The following is a 22431-nucleotide window of genomic DNA, read 5'->3' as shown; positions in this document are numbered from 1 at the left end:
AGCTGTCAGTGTGTCAGTGTGCTGACTTGACTATGACTTGCCCTAAACTGCATGTGATTATCATAAAGTGGGCATGTCTGTAAAGGGGAGACTCGTGGGTACCCATAGAACCCATTTACATTCACACATCTGGAGGTCAGAGGTCAAGGGACCCCTTTGAAAATAGACATGACAGTTTTTCCTCGCCAAAATTTAGCGTAAGTTTGGTGCGTTATTAACCTCCTTCGTGAGATAGTATGACATGGTTGGCACCGATGGATTCATCAGGTTTTATAGTTTCAGATGATACTAGTATCTTCACTCTAGCTTTAAAACTGAGCCGCTAAAACCACTGAAAGTTCAATTGTGTTAATAAGTTAAAGCAAAATTTGCATTAAAGCATTATTATCGCATTAATTTTGACAGCCTTAATTTTAATAGAACTTAAGAACCAAAACTTGCTTTACAGTCAACAAAACACTGATTAAAAAAGCTGGAGGAAATCTCCACATATATTATTTTGTAAGGGGCTTTTGAGGTATGAAACAGGAAACAAAACAATTTACTACAGCTTCAATGCTTAGTTTTGACGATGATCTTGACAATCAGAGCTCCTTAGGCAAAGCAGGGGTAAGGTCCTGCCATCTGTCTGTCATCATCTAGTGTTTAACCTTTCACACAGCAAAAGGTTCCCGCTGGAAGTGGCTCAACTGGCTCACATGGGATTAAAGAGATTGACCTTGTTTTGCTTTTTTATCATCAGCAAAATCTAACATTAACAAGAGTCCAACCATATGTGTTCAGGTCTAAATTACGTGTTTTGCCTAAAACTGTCTCTCAGTGATGAGGCAGAGGATTTAGGGAATATACCTTTCTCTATGGGTAGTTTGGGTGTGGTGGTCTGGATTGTGGCTTGGGAGGAAGTCATAACAACAACAGTGGTGAGCAGTGAGCACAAAGCCAAATGTGTTTCCCACTGGTCAGAGCTGCTGCCTCAGGGCAAAAAGCTTCGTACAGAAGATTTACAGTAAGTCTGAACATGTGGGCTCATTTGTAACGTCTGAACTCAAAGCAACATGAACCTCAGAGCAGAAAGCAGCTGAATGAAATGGAATTAGAGGCGCCGCAATAGCTGGAGAATCACTAATTGGCAGCTTCACTCAAGTTAATTGGCACTGAGAGAAATCTCTCCTCCTAGGGGAGGTAATAACATTACAGGAGGTACGGAGATGGGAATCATGCTGGATTTTCATATAAAATACCAAGAACCATATGGGTTTGATAACATCCTTGACCTGAACTCATTTCTTTGAAATGACCAACCCATGTGTTTTGGTTTTAATGGGAAACCTCTTACATCATGTTCAAATGACCAGAGAGATCATACAGCGTTTTATAGTGATAAGTCAATCCATTAAAAACACTCTTCGTTATTTTGACAATCAGTTAAAGCAGTGATGGGTAGAAGTTAAGCAAATATGATTAAAAAAATTATTTTTGTAAAACAGTCACTATATTCTGACAGTAGTGCATGAGACAGGTAATCTGAAAACATTATGTTCAATATTCTGTTACGTTAATGCCTATTTCTCTCCTCACATGTTCTCAGAATCATCTTGTAGTGTACTGTTTAGCTGTAAAATGAGAAAGTTTGTGACTTGGCAGCCATGTTGAGATCTGCTGATGAAACACCAAGCACCGCCCACCAGCCGGAGCACAGCCAATAGGAACGCTCTCTCTCTCTCTGAGATGACCTGTGATTGGTCAAAGTCTCCTGTCACTCATTTTCTAAAGCCTGAAAACAGAGCCATGAGGAGGAGCAGAAGTCTAGTTTTCTCTCAGAACACTTGAATTACAATATGCTGAAAGGTTATTATGTTTTTTTTCCCAATGATGATAAAAACATTCTGCCTACTGAAGCTTTAATCATGTAAGTCATTTACTAAAAGATACGGGTGGTTGTAGGAGCTGTTTTTTTTTTTTTTTTAAAGAACTACACGGTGTCGCAGTTCAGGTTTTAAGTCACCACCGCATGTCCGTCATCATTTAGAACCAGATCCAGGTGTGTGGCAAGGAAACGCAGAGAAGAAATTGTTTTTCAATCACTCGCTCGCTCGCAAGTAACCCATATGCATTGAATATTTAGTTTGTTTTTGCTTTAGTATTACGTTTTTAAAGATTTTTGATGCATGCATCGATGCACGCCACTCATCCATTCATTCATTCACTCCCCTGCTACCACCCAAACCAACCACAGACCTTCAATGAACCCAACTCAACACAAACTACTGCGTTGGAACCAGTTCCGTTCTATAGGCGTCCATTGAGCTTTATTACATGTGTGAAAGCCTAAGCACTGGTGTTAGTTGATGTTTTCCTTTTTGCCTATAAATCCCATGAAAAGACCAAAAGCAAGTTTCTAAGCTCAGGTCACAAATACAAAGTTTAATTTCCTAAAACAGCTAGTCACTATATTATTTAGCCAATGTTACTGAAACAGGGGGAAATAGTGCATTTCTTGGGGACTTTTTTCAGATGCGGATGAATACACATTTGGTGCTGTAGTGAGTATTTGGGGCAGCAGGACAGTGTATGTGGGATTGAGTCAAAGCAGTGTCTGTGGTCATGGTGATGAAGGAACATATCACCCAGTAGAACAGTGCGGCTCATTGATGTCTTTTTGGTAACCCTTTATAATTACCATCATTTATGAATGAAAAAATCTCTCTCTATATATAAATATATATATATAGAGAGAGAGAGAGAGAGAGAGAGAGAGAGAGAGTTATTTAACTGTTAACAAACAATGAAATGATGATTAATAATTAGGGCTGTCACAGTTAACGCAATAATAACGCAACGAAAAAAAATTTTAACGCCACCAATTTCTTTAACGCATTAACGCAACTTGTGATTTTTACACTGGTATCATATGAAACTAGAAAACCAAATGAATCCATTGTGTGATGAGGCTAAATAGTTAAATAACGCTCCAAACTTGCGCTAAATTTTGGCGAGGAAAAACTGGCATGGTCATTTTCCAAGGGGTCCCTTGACCTCTGACCTCCAGATCAGTGAATGTAAATGGGTTCTATGGGTACCCACGAGTCTCCCCTTTACAGACATGCCCACTTTATGATAATCACATGCAGTTTGGGGCAAGTCATAGTCAAGTCAGTACACTGACACACTGACAGCTGTTGTTGCCTGTTGGGCTGCAGTTTGCCATGTTATGATTGGAGCATATTGTTTTATGCTAAATGCAGTACCTGTGAGGGTTTCTGGACAACATCTGTCATTGTTTTGTGTTGTTCATTGATTTACAATAATAAATATATACATACATTTACATAAAGCAGCATATTTGTCCACTCCCATGTTGATAAGAGTAATAAATACTTGAGAAATCTCCCTTTAAGGTACATTTAGAACAGATAAAAAATGTGTGATTAATTTGTGATTAATCATGATTAACTATGGATAATCATACGATTAATCATGATGAAATATTTAATCGATTGACAGACGTAAAATATAGTGCATATCGATACAATTTCATTCAACTACATGCACTCTTGCCATTGTAGCCACATCCTGTTGTTTTCCAATAACATTTTAAAGAAGACATGCACACACTGTATCATCAATAACACCTTTGTATGTTTGATATACACCGATTCAAATAACCTTTACTATCAATTTTAAGCAACCATCTGTCATTTATTATATGACAGCAAACATCAGTTCCGTCCTCGCTGTGTTTCCATTCGGAGCTCCGACTGCTCTTCTCAGAAAACAAGCGCTCCTTTGTTGCTTTACATGTTGTTAATTACAACCAACAGCGAGGGAGAAAAAGAAAGAGGGAGAGAGGGAGGAGGAGATTAATAGACTGAAAGGAGGGTGGAGAGAGTGTAAGAAGAGGGAGGGAAGAGGAGAGGAACAGATGAATGAATGGATGGATAGAAGAGAATGACAGGAAGAAGAGGAGGAGGAGACTAATAAGATACCTCCTAGGATACTGGAGTCACTGTGACAGCCATCCATCCAGCCACAGTGAAGAGTTAACAAGCAGGGGACAAACACTGAATTCAGATTGCTTTTATTCATTATGTGGTGTAGTAGAGATTTATAAATGAGTCCTGTTGCCTCTATAGGCTTCAGGACAGTTCCATTTTCTTAAGTTAAAAAAAGGAAAGAGTGTGTTTCTGTTTTTCTGTCTGTTCATCCATCGGTGAGACTCCTCACTAACCAGCTGCATTTATTCCAAACAAAATGGACATCACTTCCTGTGCACCTGAGGATTTTTCACAATCCAGTGCTTCAGGGATGATGTATTCTTGTAGGCCAACCAGGAAGTTAGCATCGCCCTGGTTCCCTCCAATAACAGCCAATGGGATTGTTCCATTAGGTTTTGGATTATTGCAGAAAATAAACACACGTTTATGATATTTACTCATTTTGTTCATTAAGATAATCTCCACTATTAAACACAACTTTATGATTTTTGAAGCGTGAATACAATCAGCAGAAGTAAAAAGCTAACGTTAGGCTTTAAACCAACTACACCACCACGGTCACATGAGAGAGAGTAAACACAACGAGGCTGTAAAGGAGGACGAGTCGGCGTGATGACGTTTAGTCTCATTTAGTCACTTGTTAGCAACCAACTTTTTAAGACACATAAAGGCTTCAAAATTCACGAGTGGGATATTTATTGATGTATTTTATGTCGTAGAACAAAACGTTAAAATCTCTTCAGCTCGTGTTAACCACAGACCTGATTTCAGACATCTAACTAAAAACCCATTGACTTCCAGACGACGGAACAGGAAGGGCTAAAATGCTGACTCACTTCTGGGTTGTAGGACTCATTCCTGTAGCTCTCTATTGAGAAATACCAAACCCTGAGTGTAAAAATGACCTATTACTTTCCCCCCCCCCCCCCTTACCTTTAGTTTGGATTGAAATTCCCTGGACTTTCTTCTGGCTAAAACCTGGATATGACTGGATACCTGAGGAGAGGAGGAGAGGAGAGGAGAGGAGAGGAGAGGAGGGGAGAGGAGAGGAGGGGAGGGGAGGAGAGGAGGAGAGGAGAAGAGAGGAGAAGAGAGGAGAGGAGAGGAGAGGAGAGGAGAGGAGAGGAGGGGAGAGGAGAGGAGGGGAGGGGAGGGGAGGAGAGGAGGAGAGGAGAAGAGAGGAGGGGAGAGGAGAAGAGAGGAGAGGAGGGGAGATGAGAGGAGGGGAGAAGAGGAGAGGAGAGGAGAGGAGAGGAGAGGAGAGGAGAGGAGGGGAGGGGAGGAGAGGAGGAGAGGAGAGGAGAGGAGAAGAGAGGAGAGGAGAGGAATGGAGGGGAGGAGAGGAGGAGAGAGGAGAGGAAGGGAGGGGGGGAGAGGAGGAGAGGAGAGGAGGGGAGAGGAGAAGAGAGGAGAGGAGAGGAGAGGAGAGGGTAAAAGGAAGGGGGTTTGAAGGGTAGAAAAGAGAGGAGGAAGGACCAAACAGTGAGTTGCCATGGTTATGAAAGGACTATTGCCACACTGGGAGGGCTCACACACACACACACACACACACACACACACACACACACACACACACACATACACTCCTCCCCTGACAACAGTGAATAGAGCCATCTATACACATCTTTTGAGAGAGCAAGAAGACACCTGGGAACTCAGATAGGAGGATTACACTACATACAGATGGTGCCCTTAAACCTCAACAGATGTATACATCTCAGAGGGTAAACTCTAGTCTCTCTCTTAATGACACAGACTACTGAAAAGCACAAAAGCCCTCTTATATTTCTAAATGACTTCTGCTGTTTATCAATTACTTAAACTTTATTAAAATAGTCACATACATAAAACATAACCTATGCTTTTAACCATCCTAACCGTTTAGGGTGCAACTTCTTTAGTTCATAGTCTCACTCAAGGACACTTGAGTAGTCGGAACCGGGGATCGAACCGCCATACTTGTAGCTAAAGGACGACCCGCTCAACCCACTGACCTACAACCACCCCATCACACCCGTTACACATGACCACACCAGCCTGTATGGGTAAAGCATGGCATTAAGTAAGGCTGTCAAAGTTAACACGATAATAACGCTTTAGCGCAAATTCGTTTTAACGCCACTAATTTCTTTAACGCATTAACACAACTTGCAAGTTTTAGGTTGTAGCAGGCAGAGTGAAGATACTGGCATCATCTGAAACTATAAAACCTGATGAATACATCGGTACCAACCATTTCATACTAGCTGTCCTTGAAGGAGGTTAAATAACGCTCCAAACTTACACTAAATGTTGGCGAGGAAAAACTGTCATGTCCATTTTCAAAGGGGTCCCTTGACCTCTGACCTCCAGATCAGTGAATGTAAATGGGTTCTATGGGTACCCATGAGTCTCCCCTTTACAGACATGCCCACTTTATGATAATCACATGCAGTTTGGGGCAAGTCATAGTCAAGTCAGCACACTGACACACTGACAGCTGTTGTTGTCTGTTGGGCTGCAGTTTGCCATGTTATGATTGGAGCATATTGTTTTATGCTAAATGCAGTACCTGTGAGGGTTTCTGGACAATATCTGTCATTGTGTTGTGTTGTTAATTGATTTCCAATAATAAATATATACATACATTTGCATAAAGCAGCATATTTGTCCACTCCCATGTTGATAAGAGGATTAAATATTTGACAAATCTCCCTTTAAAGTTCATTTAGAACAGATAAAAAATGTGCAATTAATTTAAGATTAATCACGATTAAGTATTTTAATTGCTTGACAGCCCTAGTTTCTACATGTAGAAATCTTTAGATCAATATGTTTTGAGTGATTATTTAGTAAAGTTTAATAAAAAAAACATGTCAATTTTTTTATATTTGTTTTAATTTATGACACAAGTTCAATACTTTTATCAATTATTATGGTTTATGTACTTGATTAACATTTTAGCTTAAGTTGTACAGATTTTAGAGCTATGAAGCATTTGATACTCTTTTCTGGATTCTGTAAAATAATATCAGTTAACCAGTTTCTTCGTCTAAGACCACCTTTCTTCACTTTCTGCTAATGTAGAAAATGGACACATAAAATCATGTTAAGTGCAGCTTTTGATTGCTTTTATTCTTTAACTGCTTTTATTCTTTCCCCAAACTTCACCACTGACGATTACTGTTCAGCTTTTCAACCATTCTTGTCATCGCTGCGTTTAGCAGCGTCTCTTTCATGATGTCTGTATAATGTGATCTGCTGTGATACATACTGTAGACAGCATGACACTCCCATTATTACCTGTTTCCTTGTCCGCGTCTTGCCTGTTCGGAGCTTGATGTATCTGGCTATCAGCTCATTTCGACCTGGAGGGAAAAGACACAGAACATACTGGTGAAACACACACACACACACACACACACACACACACACACACATACACACTAAACCCTATGTGAACTTTCTTTCTCACTGACAATCACAAGCTGAAGTCATATGACCCTGACAAACAACTTTGTGCCTGATTTAGCGCTGTTGACCCAGCGACCCCGTGACGTGCAGTCTCACATCGTGGCGCTGTAATCACTGATACCCCTGTTGAGCCCTCGGCACACGCACACACACACACACACAAAATCACACACGCCACAGCCCTGAATACACATGACCCAACAATACAGGTATTCATGCAGACCGGCCGTCCCCTGATTAAAGGAACCAGCAGGCCAGCTGTACCCATGCTTACACGTGTGCACGTACGCGCACACACACATACACACACGCTTACAATGCTGAATAATTCAACCCATTCAAATGGGAGCACAGCAGACTCAGCATGACCTGGCTAGTATAGATTAGTGAGGGACAGCGAGACAGAGAGAGAAAAGGAGTAGAAAACCACGGCACGACGTCCACAAAACCTCTGTTCATATACTGTCTGTATAAAACACATTGATAGATACTAGCGCTGGGACCATACACCTGTCTCCTGATTTAATACTATCACGATAAACATACACTAGACCATGGGAACAAGTTGAATCATACACTTCTAGGGACTTTGATTAGGATAATCTCTAAATGAATCCAGTAAGAATGTTTGATTTAGAGCATGTATCTAAAGTCAAATATATCAGGATCATTGTCAGGAATTATTTATTACATTTATTATCCAGTAACCCAAAAATCAAAGAATAAAGACATTTCCCTCACAGATTAGTGGTATTTTCTTTTTCATTTATAAGGGACATGTAATGTTTTATACTTCTGGTGAATTTAATCCATCAATCTTATTTCCATAGATGTATTTTGTAGATACAGTTCCCTTTGTTAACACCTTATTTTGAAAAGTGGACGTAGTCCCACGTGTCTACTTCCTCTAACTTCTCCAAGGTGGTCTCTAGCTCTCCCATCAGCTCCGTTCTCTTTATCCATCCATGGTCAGCTCCATCGGGGCCGTTTCAATGCAGAGAACACAAATGTCAGTATCTGGGTGCTCTACAGTTGTAGCGTCAGCCCATTTGACCACGGAGATGAGAGCGAAGGCCGGCTTCACCGCCACGTTACCGCCATACCATAACGTTTCCTGTCCGTGACAGAGTTAGCATGCAGCTTTAGCTCTGCTCTGTCTAGCTCTGCTTTTCCTGCAATGTGTGAAACCTAAAGTGTTTCCATCCTTTACTGGATGTGTAGTGTTTACCACGCTGGATTTAACATGGGAGGGTGCAGGTCGTATCCACGCTGACCCTCCAACGTTTAAGACTCCCTAGTTTCGGCTCGCTGAGGTTTGTTTTGGTTGACGGATACGGAACGGATATGACGTCACGTCACTCAGACTACAACAATAAATGCGGTAACTTCCTCCTACCTCTGCGTAGACTCAGATGAAGCAAATATATCGATTCTGGCATTAAAAAAAATAATTTCAAAAAAGAAAAAATTAAATTTTTTTCCCACCGCCACTAGATAGTGTTGCACTATATGATCTGAGCAGGTTACATCTTTACAGCCTCAAAATTCAAATTCGGATTATTTTATGAAATGATGTAATTTGACTGTTATTCAATTGATGTAATTTGCTAACAAGCGTGTTTGTGGCTCTGTGGCTTCGTTGGGTTCGTCTCCTGGTGGGTTTTCTGTGGAAAACCAAAGTCAGGCCAGCTGGCCAACTGATGGTCAAGATCAGCACAAAGCCAAACCCCTCTACACACTACCCAAATGGCTCGCAACAATAGCCCTAACTAACTAGCAGATGGTGTGTGTGCATGTGTATGTGCGCGTGTGTGTGTGTGTGTTTGTGTGTGTGTGTGTGTGTGTGTGTGAGTGTGTGTGTGTGTGTTCTGACCAATCCCATTCTCACTGAGATAGGGAGCTTAGACTGATAACGTCTATAGCTCCCCATGCAGGTGTTCTCCTTCTAGCAGTCAAAAGCTGCGACTGACGACAGCACACACGCAAACACACACACACACACACACACACACATACATGTATATACATGCATGAGTGCCAACACACACACACACACACATGCACAGAGCCCTGGCTGCTGAGGCTGACATCTGACTCCAGAGGGGCCAGCTGGTCTTTCTAGGAGGCTTAACGGTGAATTATCATCCTTCACTAACCCTGCGGCACACATCCCTCGCCCTCCCTCTTTCTCAAAAACTCTCACACACACACACACACACACACACACTCGCTCCGTCCATCCATCCATGTTCTGGCTGCACCCTTTCTCCCCTCCTCCGTCCCTCTTGTAGTGAATGGGCTTCCCTTCTGCTCCCTCCCTCTTCTCTCTCTCTCTCTCTTTCTTTCTCTCTCTACTTGCCCAGTGAAAGACTTCAAGGCCAAAGTCAGACGATCATTAACCGTGACGAACAGAAGCAACCCCCGTCTCTATCTCCGGGCTGAAGCCACTCTGTGTGCAAGCAAATATTGAGGGAGACGACGCAGAATTCACGTGATGTTGGACAATTCAAGTTAAGATTCAAGAACAAAAAGAAACAAGAAGCAGCCATGTGATAATATGATCAAATCAAAAGGTGACTCAATATACAGTAAATGTGAATACTAAGTCGAGGAAATTCCCCAATTCAGATAGTGATTGAAATGTAAAACTCTCCACAAGGTAACAAGCATGTAAACACACTAGAGACAACATATCGACTGATTTGTCACTTATATAATATATAAAATACTTGTGACAATGAGTCTATCAAAGCTTCCTGTACATTTTTTTGGACTTGGAAATATTTTCTTTTCTGGTCTTTGGAAACACCATTACCGTGGTAGTTTACTGTCACTCCCCACGCTCAGTTAGCAGAGTGATTAGGAACTTCAGCTGCTTTATAGAATAGCTCGAAAACCCTTTCAGAGTAAGTTCAAAGCCTCGCTGAGCGTGCTCGCTAACAAGGCTGCAGTGGAGTAGTGTGTATTGTTGTGTACCCTGGGAAGACCTCAGAGACCACAGGGGCCAAACTCTGGCTCAGAGCCTGGCTTCACTACCGCCGGCTATAGGAGTTTGTGCTTGTTACGATATCGACGGGATCATTTAAGTGTTTTTAAGTGGAAAGCCTCATTTGTTAGGTCTCCATCTGATACAGTGGTGCACCTCCCAAAGACCACCTGTCAATCATACAGCATTCAGCAAGACTTAAGACAGCACTCTTACACAATGTTACACAATGTTACACGGCGTTACACAATGTTACACGGCGTTACAAGGCGTTACAAAGCGTTACACTGCGTTACACGGCGTTACACAATGTTACACGGCGTTACAATGTTACACAGCGTTACAAAGCGTTACACTGCGTTACACGGCGCTACAAGGCCTTACACGGCGTTACATAGGGTTACACAATGTTATACAATGTTACACAGTGTCACACGGTGTTCGGGCCCACACAGATTACATTACTTGCCCACTGCCCCCACCTTCCTTTTGCTTTATTCATGTTTTTTATTTGATGTTATCAATACATAGTCAGACGGTGGACACTACAAACTGAAAGTGTCTCAGCACAGAGCAGCAGGAGTCAGATTTCACACACAGGATGACAGAGAGTTGACAGACAAGACAAGACCTTTTTACCCCCCAAAAAGACCCTGGTCAGGGTTGTACCTGAAAGTACCTTTAAATTAGTACCTTTAGGGGTGGAGTTTGCAAGGATGACCGTCACTGATTGGTGAAACACACACACAGCACCGCTGCTTCAACTGTACCGCTTCATTCATAAAACAAGGAAGTACTCTAGTATCGGTTTATCAATATTACACTCAAATTAATGCTAATGTTGCTGCTGGATGTGTAGCAACAACTTTTTCACCTTTCAGCCCCGATGAAGATGTGATACAATACCAGTAAGAGGAGATTCATTTTCTATTTTCATTGAAAGGGAATATATAGGCATGTTTTGTACAATATGACAACTTTGGATGAAATATTTGAATAAGTCTGTAGGGAAAATGTTTGGGAGATATCTACAGCCTACACTATAGCCATTAGCATTCACAGTGTGTTGTAGCCCTCTGTAATACATCTGTTTTCAACATGTCCCTGATCCACAGCTTAAGAGACAGAGAAGGTTCAATACCAATTAAATGACTTTCATATCTGTCCCGTAGATCCATATGATGTTTCTGTAGGGGACAAAGCCACTGCCCATTACACTGTACCTCTGCTGTACCTTTGCCAAGGATAATAGTGCTCTTATTCACCTTTTCATCCTCTCTCCCTTTTATACACATCCATTTATGATTTTTCTAAGCTTCTCTCCCACTAAGTTCCTCCCAGCACTTTTGCACATTTTCCTTCTTCTTTTCTATTTCAGTCCATTTGCCTGCAGCCAGTGGGGGGTATTTTTAGACCCGCATAGGTGCCCTACCCATCAGATATTACCTCTTTCTTTTCTGAAGGAATACTCACCTGCCACCCATTTTACCGTTAATGTAACGCTCAAGGAAACCACAAAACCACCATTAATAACTCTGGAGTTTTCTTTGAATAGTGAAGAAAATAATGCCAAGTTTTTAAAGTAACCCAAAGGTTATGTGCATTCACAATCTTGAATGGAGAAAGACATAATTGTGCTTTTTTTTCTTGTAAAAAAAAAAATCTATAATGCCTCTCTTTCTCAAATTCAAATGAAACAACATGCATGAATACATGTGAGCCTGTCCTATTCTGTTTGCACCATAAGACAAACATAAGAACAAACTAAGTGCTGTTTCATAATTCTGGTTTGAACAGATGTTCTAGTAACAATTAAACCACCCCGGTCTCTATGCCAAAAGCTGCTCATCCCTTTTACCCATTTCTCCTTCCCTGCTCTGAAAACAGACAGCCCGTTCTCATTGCCAGGGCGTAAATTACCAACGCTTTGTCACGCCCTTCGGCGTGTGATACCAACGCACAAGGCCCCCTTTAGCGCTTGTATGAAACGCACCAGGCTTTCAATGACTACAATGCAAACCTATCTGTAAATGCTCAAAGACAGTGCTCAAGGTGATGTAGTTTAAAGAACGAAAAAAGAGACACATAGGTTGGGTGGGAGGGTGGTGGATGAGCCCAACAAACACAAGGCTGTTCATCTCCCGTGTTTCACTTTCACTTTGCAACCAGGTGTTCTAAGCCCAACCATGTTGTTTTTACCAAAACCTAACTAAGTAGTGCCTGCCCAACAAACTGCCCAAGGTTTCTACCCGTTAAAGGGGACTTTTTTCTTGCCACGGTTGCACCTAGTGCACGCTCATAGGGGATCTCTTGTTGGGTCTCTAAATTACAGAGTACAGTCTAGACCTGCTCTATATGAAAAGCATCTTGAAATAACTTCTGTTATGATTTGACGCTATATAAAAATAAAACAGGTTTACTGCCACCCAAAAGTTCTGCCAAGGGGTCGGACAAAGCGTGAGTATGTGACGAGTTTGGATAAGAACGTGTTGAAACAGACACTGTCTAACTCCATGAGGCCACAGTGATAAACGTGTCAACAACTTGGACACAAAGTCCACAAGGTAAACAAAGAGCGCCGAACACGCCACTGAGGCAGAGAGCAGAGAGACACTGACTGAATGAGTGACAGGTGGCCAATCAACAACACAAAGGAGCTTTCACAGGACTTTTTGTGGCCAAATGTATAATAACATAACATACTGTTGTGTGCACACACACGTCACACGCACGTCACACGCACAGCACACGCACGGCACACGCACGGCACACACACGTCACACAAACAGCGCACAAACGGCGCACACGCTGTGCATAGGGTACCAAATGCCGGAGGGGGCACAAACAGCCGGCTGTAAGGGAATCGGGGAGGACTATGGAACGAGATGTAACTCATCTTTGTTTGGGAGGGGAGACAGACCTACGGAGGTCTGCACTCTACTGAGTGAACTTTTATAGTCTACCAGTTTTTATCGTTGAGCACAGCCTCTTGCTGCTGCTGGAAATGAGGATGATGTGTGTTGCGAGTGAACCAAAACAGTAAAGTTGCAGGTCGTGTAATCAAAACAGTGAGCTAAAAGACGCTAAAAAGTCAAGTCGAGCTGAAAGGAACCGCAAAGTTGGGTAATAAGTCTCGTGGGTTTGTCCCTACAGGCAACACCTTTTACATTCCACATAGTAACACGGACAGCCCTTATATTTATATTAACAATGGGAACATTGTTAATATAAATATAAGGGCTGTCAATTGATTAAAATATGTAATCATGATTAATCATAAATTAATCTCACATTTTTTATCTGATCAAAATGTACCTTAAAGGGAGATTTGTCAAGTATTTAATACTCTTATCAACATGGGAGTGGACAAATATGCTGCTTTATGTAAATGTATGTATATATTTATAATTGGAAATCAGTTAACACAAAACAATGACAGATATTGTCCAGAAACCCTCACAGGTACTGCATTTAGCATAAAACAATATGCTCCAATCATAACATGTCAAACTGCAGCCCAACAGGCAACAACAGCTGTCAGTGTGTCAGTGTGCTGACTTGACTATGACTTGCCCCAAACTGCATGTGATTATCATAAAGTGGGCATGTCTGTAAAGGGGAGACTCGTGGGTACCCAGAGAATCCATTTACATTCACTGATCTGGAGGTCAGAGGTCAAGGGACCCCTTTGAAGATGGACATGACAGTTTAGTTTGCCAGTAAGTAGTATTATTTAGCGTCTTTCATGACAAGCTAGTGTGACATGGATTACTAGTCAGTTTCTCACACTTTTAAAATCCGCTACAACCTAAAAACCGACCTAATGCGTTAAAGAAATTAGTGGCATTAAAATAAATTTGCGTTACGGTGTTATTATCCCTTTAACTTTGACAGCCCTAATAAATACATTGATGCTGTTTTAGTGCAGCTTTAAAGAGATTGGCTGGCCTGTCCAGACCCCTAACCCCGACCCAATCAAACACCTCTGGGATGAACTGAAGCACCGACTGTGAGCCAGGCCACACAGCGTCAGCACCTGACCTCACTGATGCTTCTGTGGCTGGATGGGAAATACTCATCAAGCACAAATGGTTGAAATCTGCGGGTGTCCACATACCTTTGGCCATGTAGTGTGTGTTTCAATCCACCAGTGTAAGGCAAGACTTCATCAAGTGTGCACAGGAAGAAAAGTTGTTATTATTATTATTAGGTTAATATCTGGGATTTCATTTAATACTCAGAAAGCTCAAGTAGAATCATAAAGAAATCAGAAAAGTGCACTCTGCATATACAGAGAGAGAGAAAAACAGCAGAGTGAAAGAGAGAGAGAGAGAGAGAGAGAGGGAGGGAGGGAGGGAGGGAGGCGCAGCTGGTGGCAGCCAGAGGACCATCTGTTCATCACTCTATTAGTTCACACACACACACATACACACACACACACACTCTCTCTCTCAGTGTCATTCTCAGACGCGTTCACATACACATTATGCACCTATAGCACGCCTCTATTTCCTCTCTTACACTCTATCTTTCTTTCCTGTGTCTCTGACAGTCGAGACCCTGTGAGACAGCCCTCACACACAGACGTCTAACCAGTAACTCTCACAGTACAGTCTGACACACCAAAGCCAACATTTCAACAGCTCGCCCAATCACTGGATGTGTTTATAACACTGTGTAGAGATGTGGCATTTTACCACAACACACTGTGAACTTGTGTTGAACAATCACAATTATCCGCACTCTTTAAATATGGTGCATCACTACACAAATACATAAATAAGTGTCCTCCGCTTCTTGTCCTGTCCTCCAGTAACACTTTATAATAACCAGCATTTATAAATGCTACATTGATAGATAATTAAACAAAGTTAATAGTTATTTTACTGTTGACAAACAATGACATAATCAATAATGTTTACTAATTGTTATTAATGCTATAATGTTATGTTTATAAATTCTATATTGTATCATAGCTGATAAGAGATGAGAACAATTACATTTTGATTACATTATTAAAGTATTTAACAATTTATTGTTGCACACATTGTAACATTTCATATACTATATTAAGTATTTGTTAATAATTACCAAATGATTTGTTAACCTTTAAGATATCATTTGTAAAACATGTATAAACATTACATAGATAGATGGACCAGAAACCAATTATTAACCATCGACAAACTAACCATGTAAATAATGTCAATAGATACTTTACAAAATATTTTTTAACCATTTAACAAAGTTTTATAATTATCAGTTGCAACTTTATAATAGCCATCTAAATAATGTTTATACAGTTTACAAACCAATTATTAACTGTTAACAAAGAAAGTGTCACAAATACCTATCTATGTAATGTTTATAGATGTTTTATTAAAGGTAATCATTAACAAACACTTATAGTATATAAAATGTTATAATGTGTGCAACAATAAACTGTTAAAATAACAGACATTATAGCATTACTAATAATTAGTAAATATTAATTATAATTTCATGGTTTCTTAACAGTAAAATAACTACATTTTAATTAACTATGAATTTACCTTTTATAAATGATGATTATTATAAAGTGTTACCCCAACACTTATAGTACATCACACTTGTGCTGGAAGTTGGTCCTTTAATTGATTAATTGATCTATAAATCAATAACAATGTTGAAAACTGATTAATTGTTGAAGTAATTTACCAGAAAAGTACCAAACATTCACTGGTATAAGGTTCTCCTGAAAAGTTGCTGCTTTCACTGTTTTATATAATTTAAAGAGGAACTATGATGCTTATTTTCAGGTTCATACTTGTATCTTGAGTTTCTACCAGAACATGTTTACATACTTTAATGTTAAAAACGCTTTACTTTTCTCATACTGGCTGTTCTGCAGCACCACTTTTCACCCTAGGCAAAGTGTGTTACTTGGTGACATCACACCGTTACGGAAGAAAAAGCAGTACTTCAAGCAAGGTGTTTCAGGCAGTTCAGGAGCAGTGTTTCTGTGGGGGATAGTAGCTCCCTTTGGCATGGATTTATAACTTTTCAGACCTTTTACATGCACAAAAAAACTATATAAGACACTAAAGGAGAGGGAAAAAGCACAAACGCATAATAGGTCCCCTTTGAATTGAATATTTTTGGTTTTGGTTGAACCAAACCAAAAAGCTGAAGATGCTATCTTGGCCTTGGTCATTTCTCACCATTTAACTTCCTCAGCGACTCATAACAGTTCACACCCACCGTCTCTCCATCTCCATGTTACTCACCGTACATCTTTCCTTCATCTGACAGTATAATCTTCCTCCTTCCACAGGGCGGGTAGATGGCCAGGGCCTCCTGGAAGCTCTGCTCAATGTCGGGGCTCCAGACCCCCTCAGGGTCCCCGTCCATGGTTTTGTCCCCTCCTGAGTCACTCAGTCTTTCCATGTCGTCCCCTGGACTCTCGCTGCCGCTCCAGCTACTGCGTTCCATACCGGCAGCTAACACTAACTCGCCAACGTGTACTCGGCGCTAATGCTAATGGTTTGACGCTAAGTAGGTGATGTGATAAAAAGCTAATGGTAACTTCAAGCTGACGTAATACTAATGGCAATAATGAACTCCCAATGAGGACAGCCAACTACGGACTACTAGAAACTGAATGCCAATGCTAGCTGCTGCTTCAACAATGGTAATCCCAATTGCTAACTACCAATACTAAAGTAGCTGGTAGCCTGTAGACAACTCAGCAAGCTGGTCCAAATCCAACAGACAGCAGGAACCCTAGAAAGAAAAAGAAAAGAAAAAAGACAGAAAATGTAGCTGTGATTAAAGTTTACAATAGAGCGTCCTGGTAGGAGAGTGGTGACAGCGCCCTACAACCGCAACGTCCTGGTAGGAGAGTGGTGACAGCGCCCTACAACCGCAACGTCCTGGTAGGAGAGTGGTGACAGTGCCCTACAACCGCAACGTCCTGGTAGGAGTGGTGACAGCGCCTTACAACCGCAAAGTCCTGGCTTGGATTCCAGCCTTGGACTGTTGCATGTCAAACCCCCTCCCCTTCCAGTCTGCCTCTACACTGTCATCTGTCAAAAATAAAGCTGAAAATGCTCAAAAGAATAATGTAAAGTTGAATACAGAAACCTTACATTGGTGGCTCCCATAGAGAGGTGAAGTCCTGCCCCTTCTGATGGACCACCGTGGGACCTTATTCTGGAAAAATATGAACGGTAGTCAACGGAGAGAGACAAATTATTTTTTGATCCCGTTTGAATTGCGCCACGAATCACACATATAATATTTATCAGTTTAAAACATAATTTTACAAGTCAGGAAAGTCTCAGTTTGTTGTAAAACTGTTGAAGTATCAGACTGTGAAAATACGTAGGCTAATTAGAAAGACGACACACCCAAATCATATGTGTGATTCATGGCACAATTCAAAGTAGATCAAATAAATATTTGTCTTTCATCGTTGACTACAGTTCACATTTGTTCTGAAATAAGGTCCCGTGGGGTCCATCTGAAGGGGCATGACTTTGCCTCTCTATATTAGCTCAATGTCACATGGTTCACAAAACTAAAAATAAAACACTTTTACTTTAAAGCAACAAAAGTCAAAGTGAAGAAGTTTACAAGGCAAAGCTATGCTAGGCGCACTTTGGCATGCGAGTTGTAATTACTTTTCAGCCACTAATATAGCATTTAGTGGTCTCGTTCTATATATGCAGTACGTCGTCAGGTTGCACAAAACCAGGAGTCAACCGTTTGAAGTATGGCTGTCAAAATTAACTCGATAATAATGCCTTAACATAAATTTGTTTTAACGGCACTAATTTCTTGAACGCATTAACGTAACTTGTGATATTTAGGTTCAGTTTTAAAGCTAGAGTGAAGATACTGGCATCACATGAAACCTGATGAATCCATCGGTACCAACCATGTCATACTAGCTTGTCATGAAGGAGGTTAAATAATGCTCCAAACTTACGCTAAATTTTGGTGAGGAAAAACTGGCATGGCCATTTTCAAAGAGGTCCTTTGACCTTTGACCTCAAAATATAAAATACTTGACAAATCTCCCTTTAAGGTACATTTTGAACAGATAAAAAATGTGTGATTAATTTGCGATTAATCACGATTAACTATGGACAATCATGCTATTAATGCTGATTAAATACTTTAATTGATTGATAGCCCTAGTTTGAAGTCAAAGTCCTTCAACATCCTGAAACTCTGAGCAACAGGTTAAATGTTGGTAAGTCCAGCTTTCTCTGTATAGTGTGCTGCTCACTGCTGTTCAGGAGACGGTTTGGATTCCACTTTTGAATTTTGATTTTCCACTTGCGTTGAACAGACGTGATCACCACAACCCAGAATTTCATTTCAGAAAACAGGGCAAATATAATGGAAATGGACCATTGTCCCCTCTCTGGAGCCCGCTCTGTGAGTCACGCTGATATCAAGTCTGTATTTTTAACCAAGAAAATATTTTCTAGTGCAGCTTTAAGTTCTGATCAACACAATATTGTAGTCCTGTATCCAGCTGCTAGAGGGAAATTATTGCTTCTTTTCATGTAGGAAATTGCCTATTTTGTTAAACCGTTGTGGTAGCCCAACATCAAAATCACATGCACATAAGTGGAGCAAGTGAATGACAGAAAGACAGAGACCGCTACTACACACAGCTACTAGATTTAGGAAGGGAAAAAAGAGAAACTGAAGGGGTTTGCCAGCTGCTTACAATTCTTCTAAAATCCCCCACAGTAAACAGCAGGGTTGGCGTAGTACACACCACACTCACACACCAACATATGCACACACACATAGACCCACACACACAATTACAGTGCCAGCTCCTTGGGCGAACACATGTCATTTTGTCTGGTCTTCTACTGTTCACACTTCCCATGCACTGTCCCTTGCCACAGCCCGCACAAGCCTGCAGTGTGAAGTGTATGTCAGTGTGTGTATACTCTGTGTGTGTGTGTGTGTGTGTGTGTGTGTGTGTGTGTGTGTGTGTGTGTGTGTGTGTGTGTGTGTGTGTGTGTGTGTGTGTGTGTGTGTGTGTGTGCGCGTGTATGTGCGTGTGTGTGTGTGTGTGTGTGTGTGTGTGTGTGTGTGTGTGGACTAATTTTAACACAATTACACTTGACAGTGTACACGCGCACACATGCAACTGAAGCCTGTAAAGCAGCAGGCAACATCTTGGACACATTTTAACCCCGTCCGTACACTTGAGCCCAGTTCGATGCTTTTTAACACCTGGGGCAGAAAGCAGCCGTCGGCTTGGACTTCCAGCCGTGTGGAATGAATGAGATCTGCTGCTTTTACTAGAGCCTGTCCTCTGGTTCTCTCTTCATGTTTATTCTATTCACCCTCATTTCCGTTTCCTCTCCAACTAACCCACCCTTGCTTTCTTCCCCTCTTCCCTCCTTCCCTCCCCCAGCAATTTTCCATTCAAACAAGGATTCATTCATCCAGCAGGCTGTACGGTTCAGCACCAGCAGCCAGATTTGTTTCCTCTACACCGAGTGAGAGTGGGAGTGTGTTTGTGCAACTGTGTGCGCTAAAGTGAAGTATCCTTCTTCACAAGTAACAGAGGCTGTGATCATCTTTCACAATGATGACAATCCAAAGAATCCAATTCTCTGATGTCTATTTATATGCTCAGTATGTTCTCAACAATCAGCATTTCACTGAAATATGGCTTAATATACTACTTGCATTTGACTTTGCTGATTAAAGGAGGTTGGTAGCGTGGCATGGTAGTAGAGTCCATACAATGAAACTTTTTAAAGGGGACATATCATGAAAAACTCACTCTTTCCGTGCTTGTGCACATATATTTGGGTTGGAGTGGGTTGTAAGCATGTAAACAGTAGGGATGGGACAATCCACCTATCTCCCGGTTCAATACTATCAGGATACTTTGGTGCTGATTCGATATGTATTGCGATTTTTAAGAATTGCTATTCAATATTCAATATTCAATATTATATTATAGTGATTTTTGTAAACTTTTTAACACTAGACCATGGGAAAAAGATGAATCATACACTTCTGGGGACTTTTACTTTGAAAAATATATCTAAATTAATACATTAAAATGTTTGATTTTCAGCATGTATGTAGTCAGAGATGTCCTAAAGTCAAATATTTCAGGATCATTATCAGGAATTATGTATTACATTTTTTTCAGCAACCCCAAAATCAAAGAATAAAGACATTTCCCTCACAGATTAGTGGTATTTTCCTTTTAATTTATAAGGGACATGTAATGTTTTATACTTCTGGTGAATATAATCCATCAATCTTATTTCCATAGATGTATTTTGTAGATACAGTTCCCTTTGTTAACACCTTATTTTGAAAAGCGGACGTAGTCCCACGTGTCTACTTCCTCTGACTTCTCCAAGGTGGTCTCTAGCTCTCCCGTCAGCTCCATTCTCTTTATCCATCCACCACCCACAGTAGGCTCCACTACCTGCCCAGCACCTGCCAGACAAAGTAAGCGACCAGCTGGAGAACATAGTGGAGTATTTAGCAGACAGACAGATTTTCCTCAGAAGTTGGCGGAGACCAAAATAGAGCTAAAAGGAGAGTCAATATTGGAGTTACGTTCATCCAATACAGTCTCACAGCAGTTTGTGAAATAATCACAAAATCATATCTATTTGATTCGTGTACACAGACACAAATTTTCATTTTTTTTTCGTGACACTCAGCACGACTTTCAAGAACGGATTTTTAGTACTTTTTCCTACGAATGTCCAGCAACACGTGACACACGTGTCAATGTCCATTCCAGTCTTTTCAAAATAAAACTATTTAGTTAGGTTTAGGAAAATATCGGCTTGGTTAGGTTTAGGCGACAGAACTACTTAGTTAGTTTTAGGAGAAGATAGTGGTTTGGGTTAAAATAACTCCAGAAGTGCCTTAACCCAAGTATAGAAGTTACGTGACAAATAAATCAACACTGACTTCTGGTTTCACACGGGACATGAACGCCGGTCTCCTGGGCCAAAGTCCTGTATTTTTAGACCCACCCATCCATCCCTACCTTCTCCCTTCGCATTCGCCGCTCTCAATACTTTCCGGTTCACAATTACGTGGATTACACACAAATTGATTTTGTGCTGACCGTCACGAAAAAAATGTGAACACATGAATCAATACATTCAATTCTGTGACTATTTCCTGAACTGCTGTGCGACTGGGCTGGTTCATCAGAGGGACAGAAACATGACTCCAAGTCAGTGTTAATGTTGCCCCATGCCTGCTGGATGTGTAAATAGGCAATCTTTTGCTAACGTGTGATATGTTTTCAGCCTCAGCCGCCCCAAAGAGCCAAAATATTAATTAATGAATCTATGACATGAATTTGGGTTCTTTGTCACAAACAATGCAGATTCAACAGAGACTTTGTGTGCGTGAGGGTCTTGATCTACTTCCTCTTGAGTCAGTTATTGCATGTGAATTACACAAAACATTACTTTGAGCACAAAAGCAGTACTGCACATTCAAATCATGCTTTAAGGTTTCCCTCTGAAAGAACTAACAGGAGAAAGGAGAATTTCTTCTTTGCGTGATCTGAAAATTTCTGCACTTTACTTCAGAAGCATTCACAAAACATTTGACCTCTTTGAAGGCAGAATGCTGAAGCAATGGCAATGAACCACCTACATTTAGATTCAATGGGACTTCAATTCCTGCAGCAACATTTCGTCTCCATTGTATCTACAGCAGCCTTCCAACACCAAACTCAGCCCGGGTAGCTGCTAGTATTCCACTTCAATGCTCTGCATGAGGGTGCTATTACAGTTTTTCTCAATTGTTTACACACAAATACTGGTACTTGACACACAATGACCACAACATGTAACTCATGCACCAACCCCCTGAACCAATTCTGCTAAACTACAAGCACAATTCCTGCTTTACACTCAAATTGCAGTTCTAAAACACACTTTTTTCAAAACACTAAACACAATTCTCTGCATTTGGCACAATTTTCAT

At 40.9% G+C, this 22431-nt stretch overlaps 1 protein-coding gene across 2 annotated transcripts in view; it reads right to left on the bottom strand.

The window, feature by feature from the left end:
- The window catches only part of tead1a (TEA domain family member 1a), a 65960-nt gene that overhangs the window by 26784 nt on the left and 16745 nt on the right, over positions 1-22431 (bottom strand). For both annotated transcript variants that reach the window (XR_005206488.1, XM_037766183.1), the window contains exons 2-4: positions 16701-17196; positions 7278-7342; positions 4929-4991 (exon numbers count right to left, since the gene is read on the bottom strand). Coding sequence is in view for 1 of the 2 variants with exons in the window: in XM_037766183.1 (XP_037622111.1) it covers positions 4929-4991; positions 7278-7342; positions 16701-16905 (333 nt within the window). In the remaining variant the exon portion in view is untranslated. The remainder of the gene's footprint in view (positions 1-4928; positions 4992-7277; positions 7343-16700; positions 17197-22431) is intronic.

Source organism: Sebastes umbrosus, chromosome 4 (assembly GCF_015220745.1).
Source record: "Sebastes umbrosus isolate fSebUmb1 chromosome 4, fSebUmb1.pri, whole genome shotgun sequence".
Classification (NCBI taxonomy): domain Eukaryota; kingdom Metazoa; phylum Chordata; class Actinopteri; order Perciformes; family Sebastidae; genus Sebastes; species Sebastes umbrosus.
Note: the sequence above shows the minus strand (reverse complement) of the source record. Positions and strands in the feature narration are given on the sequence as shown.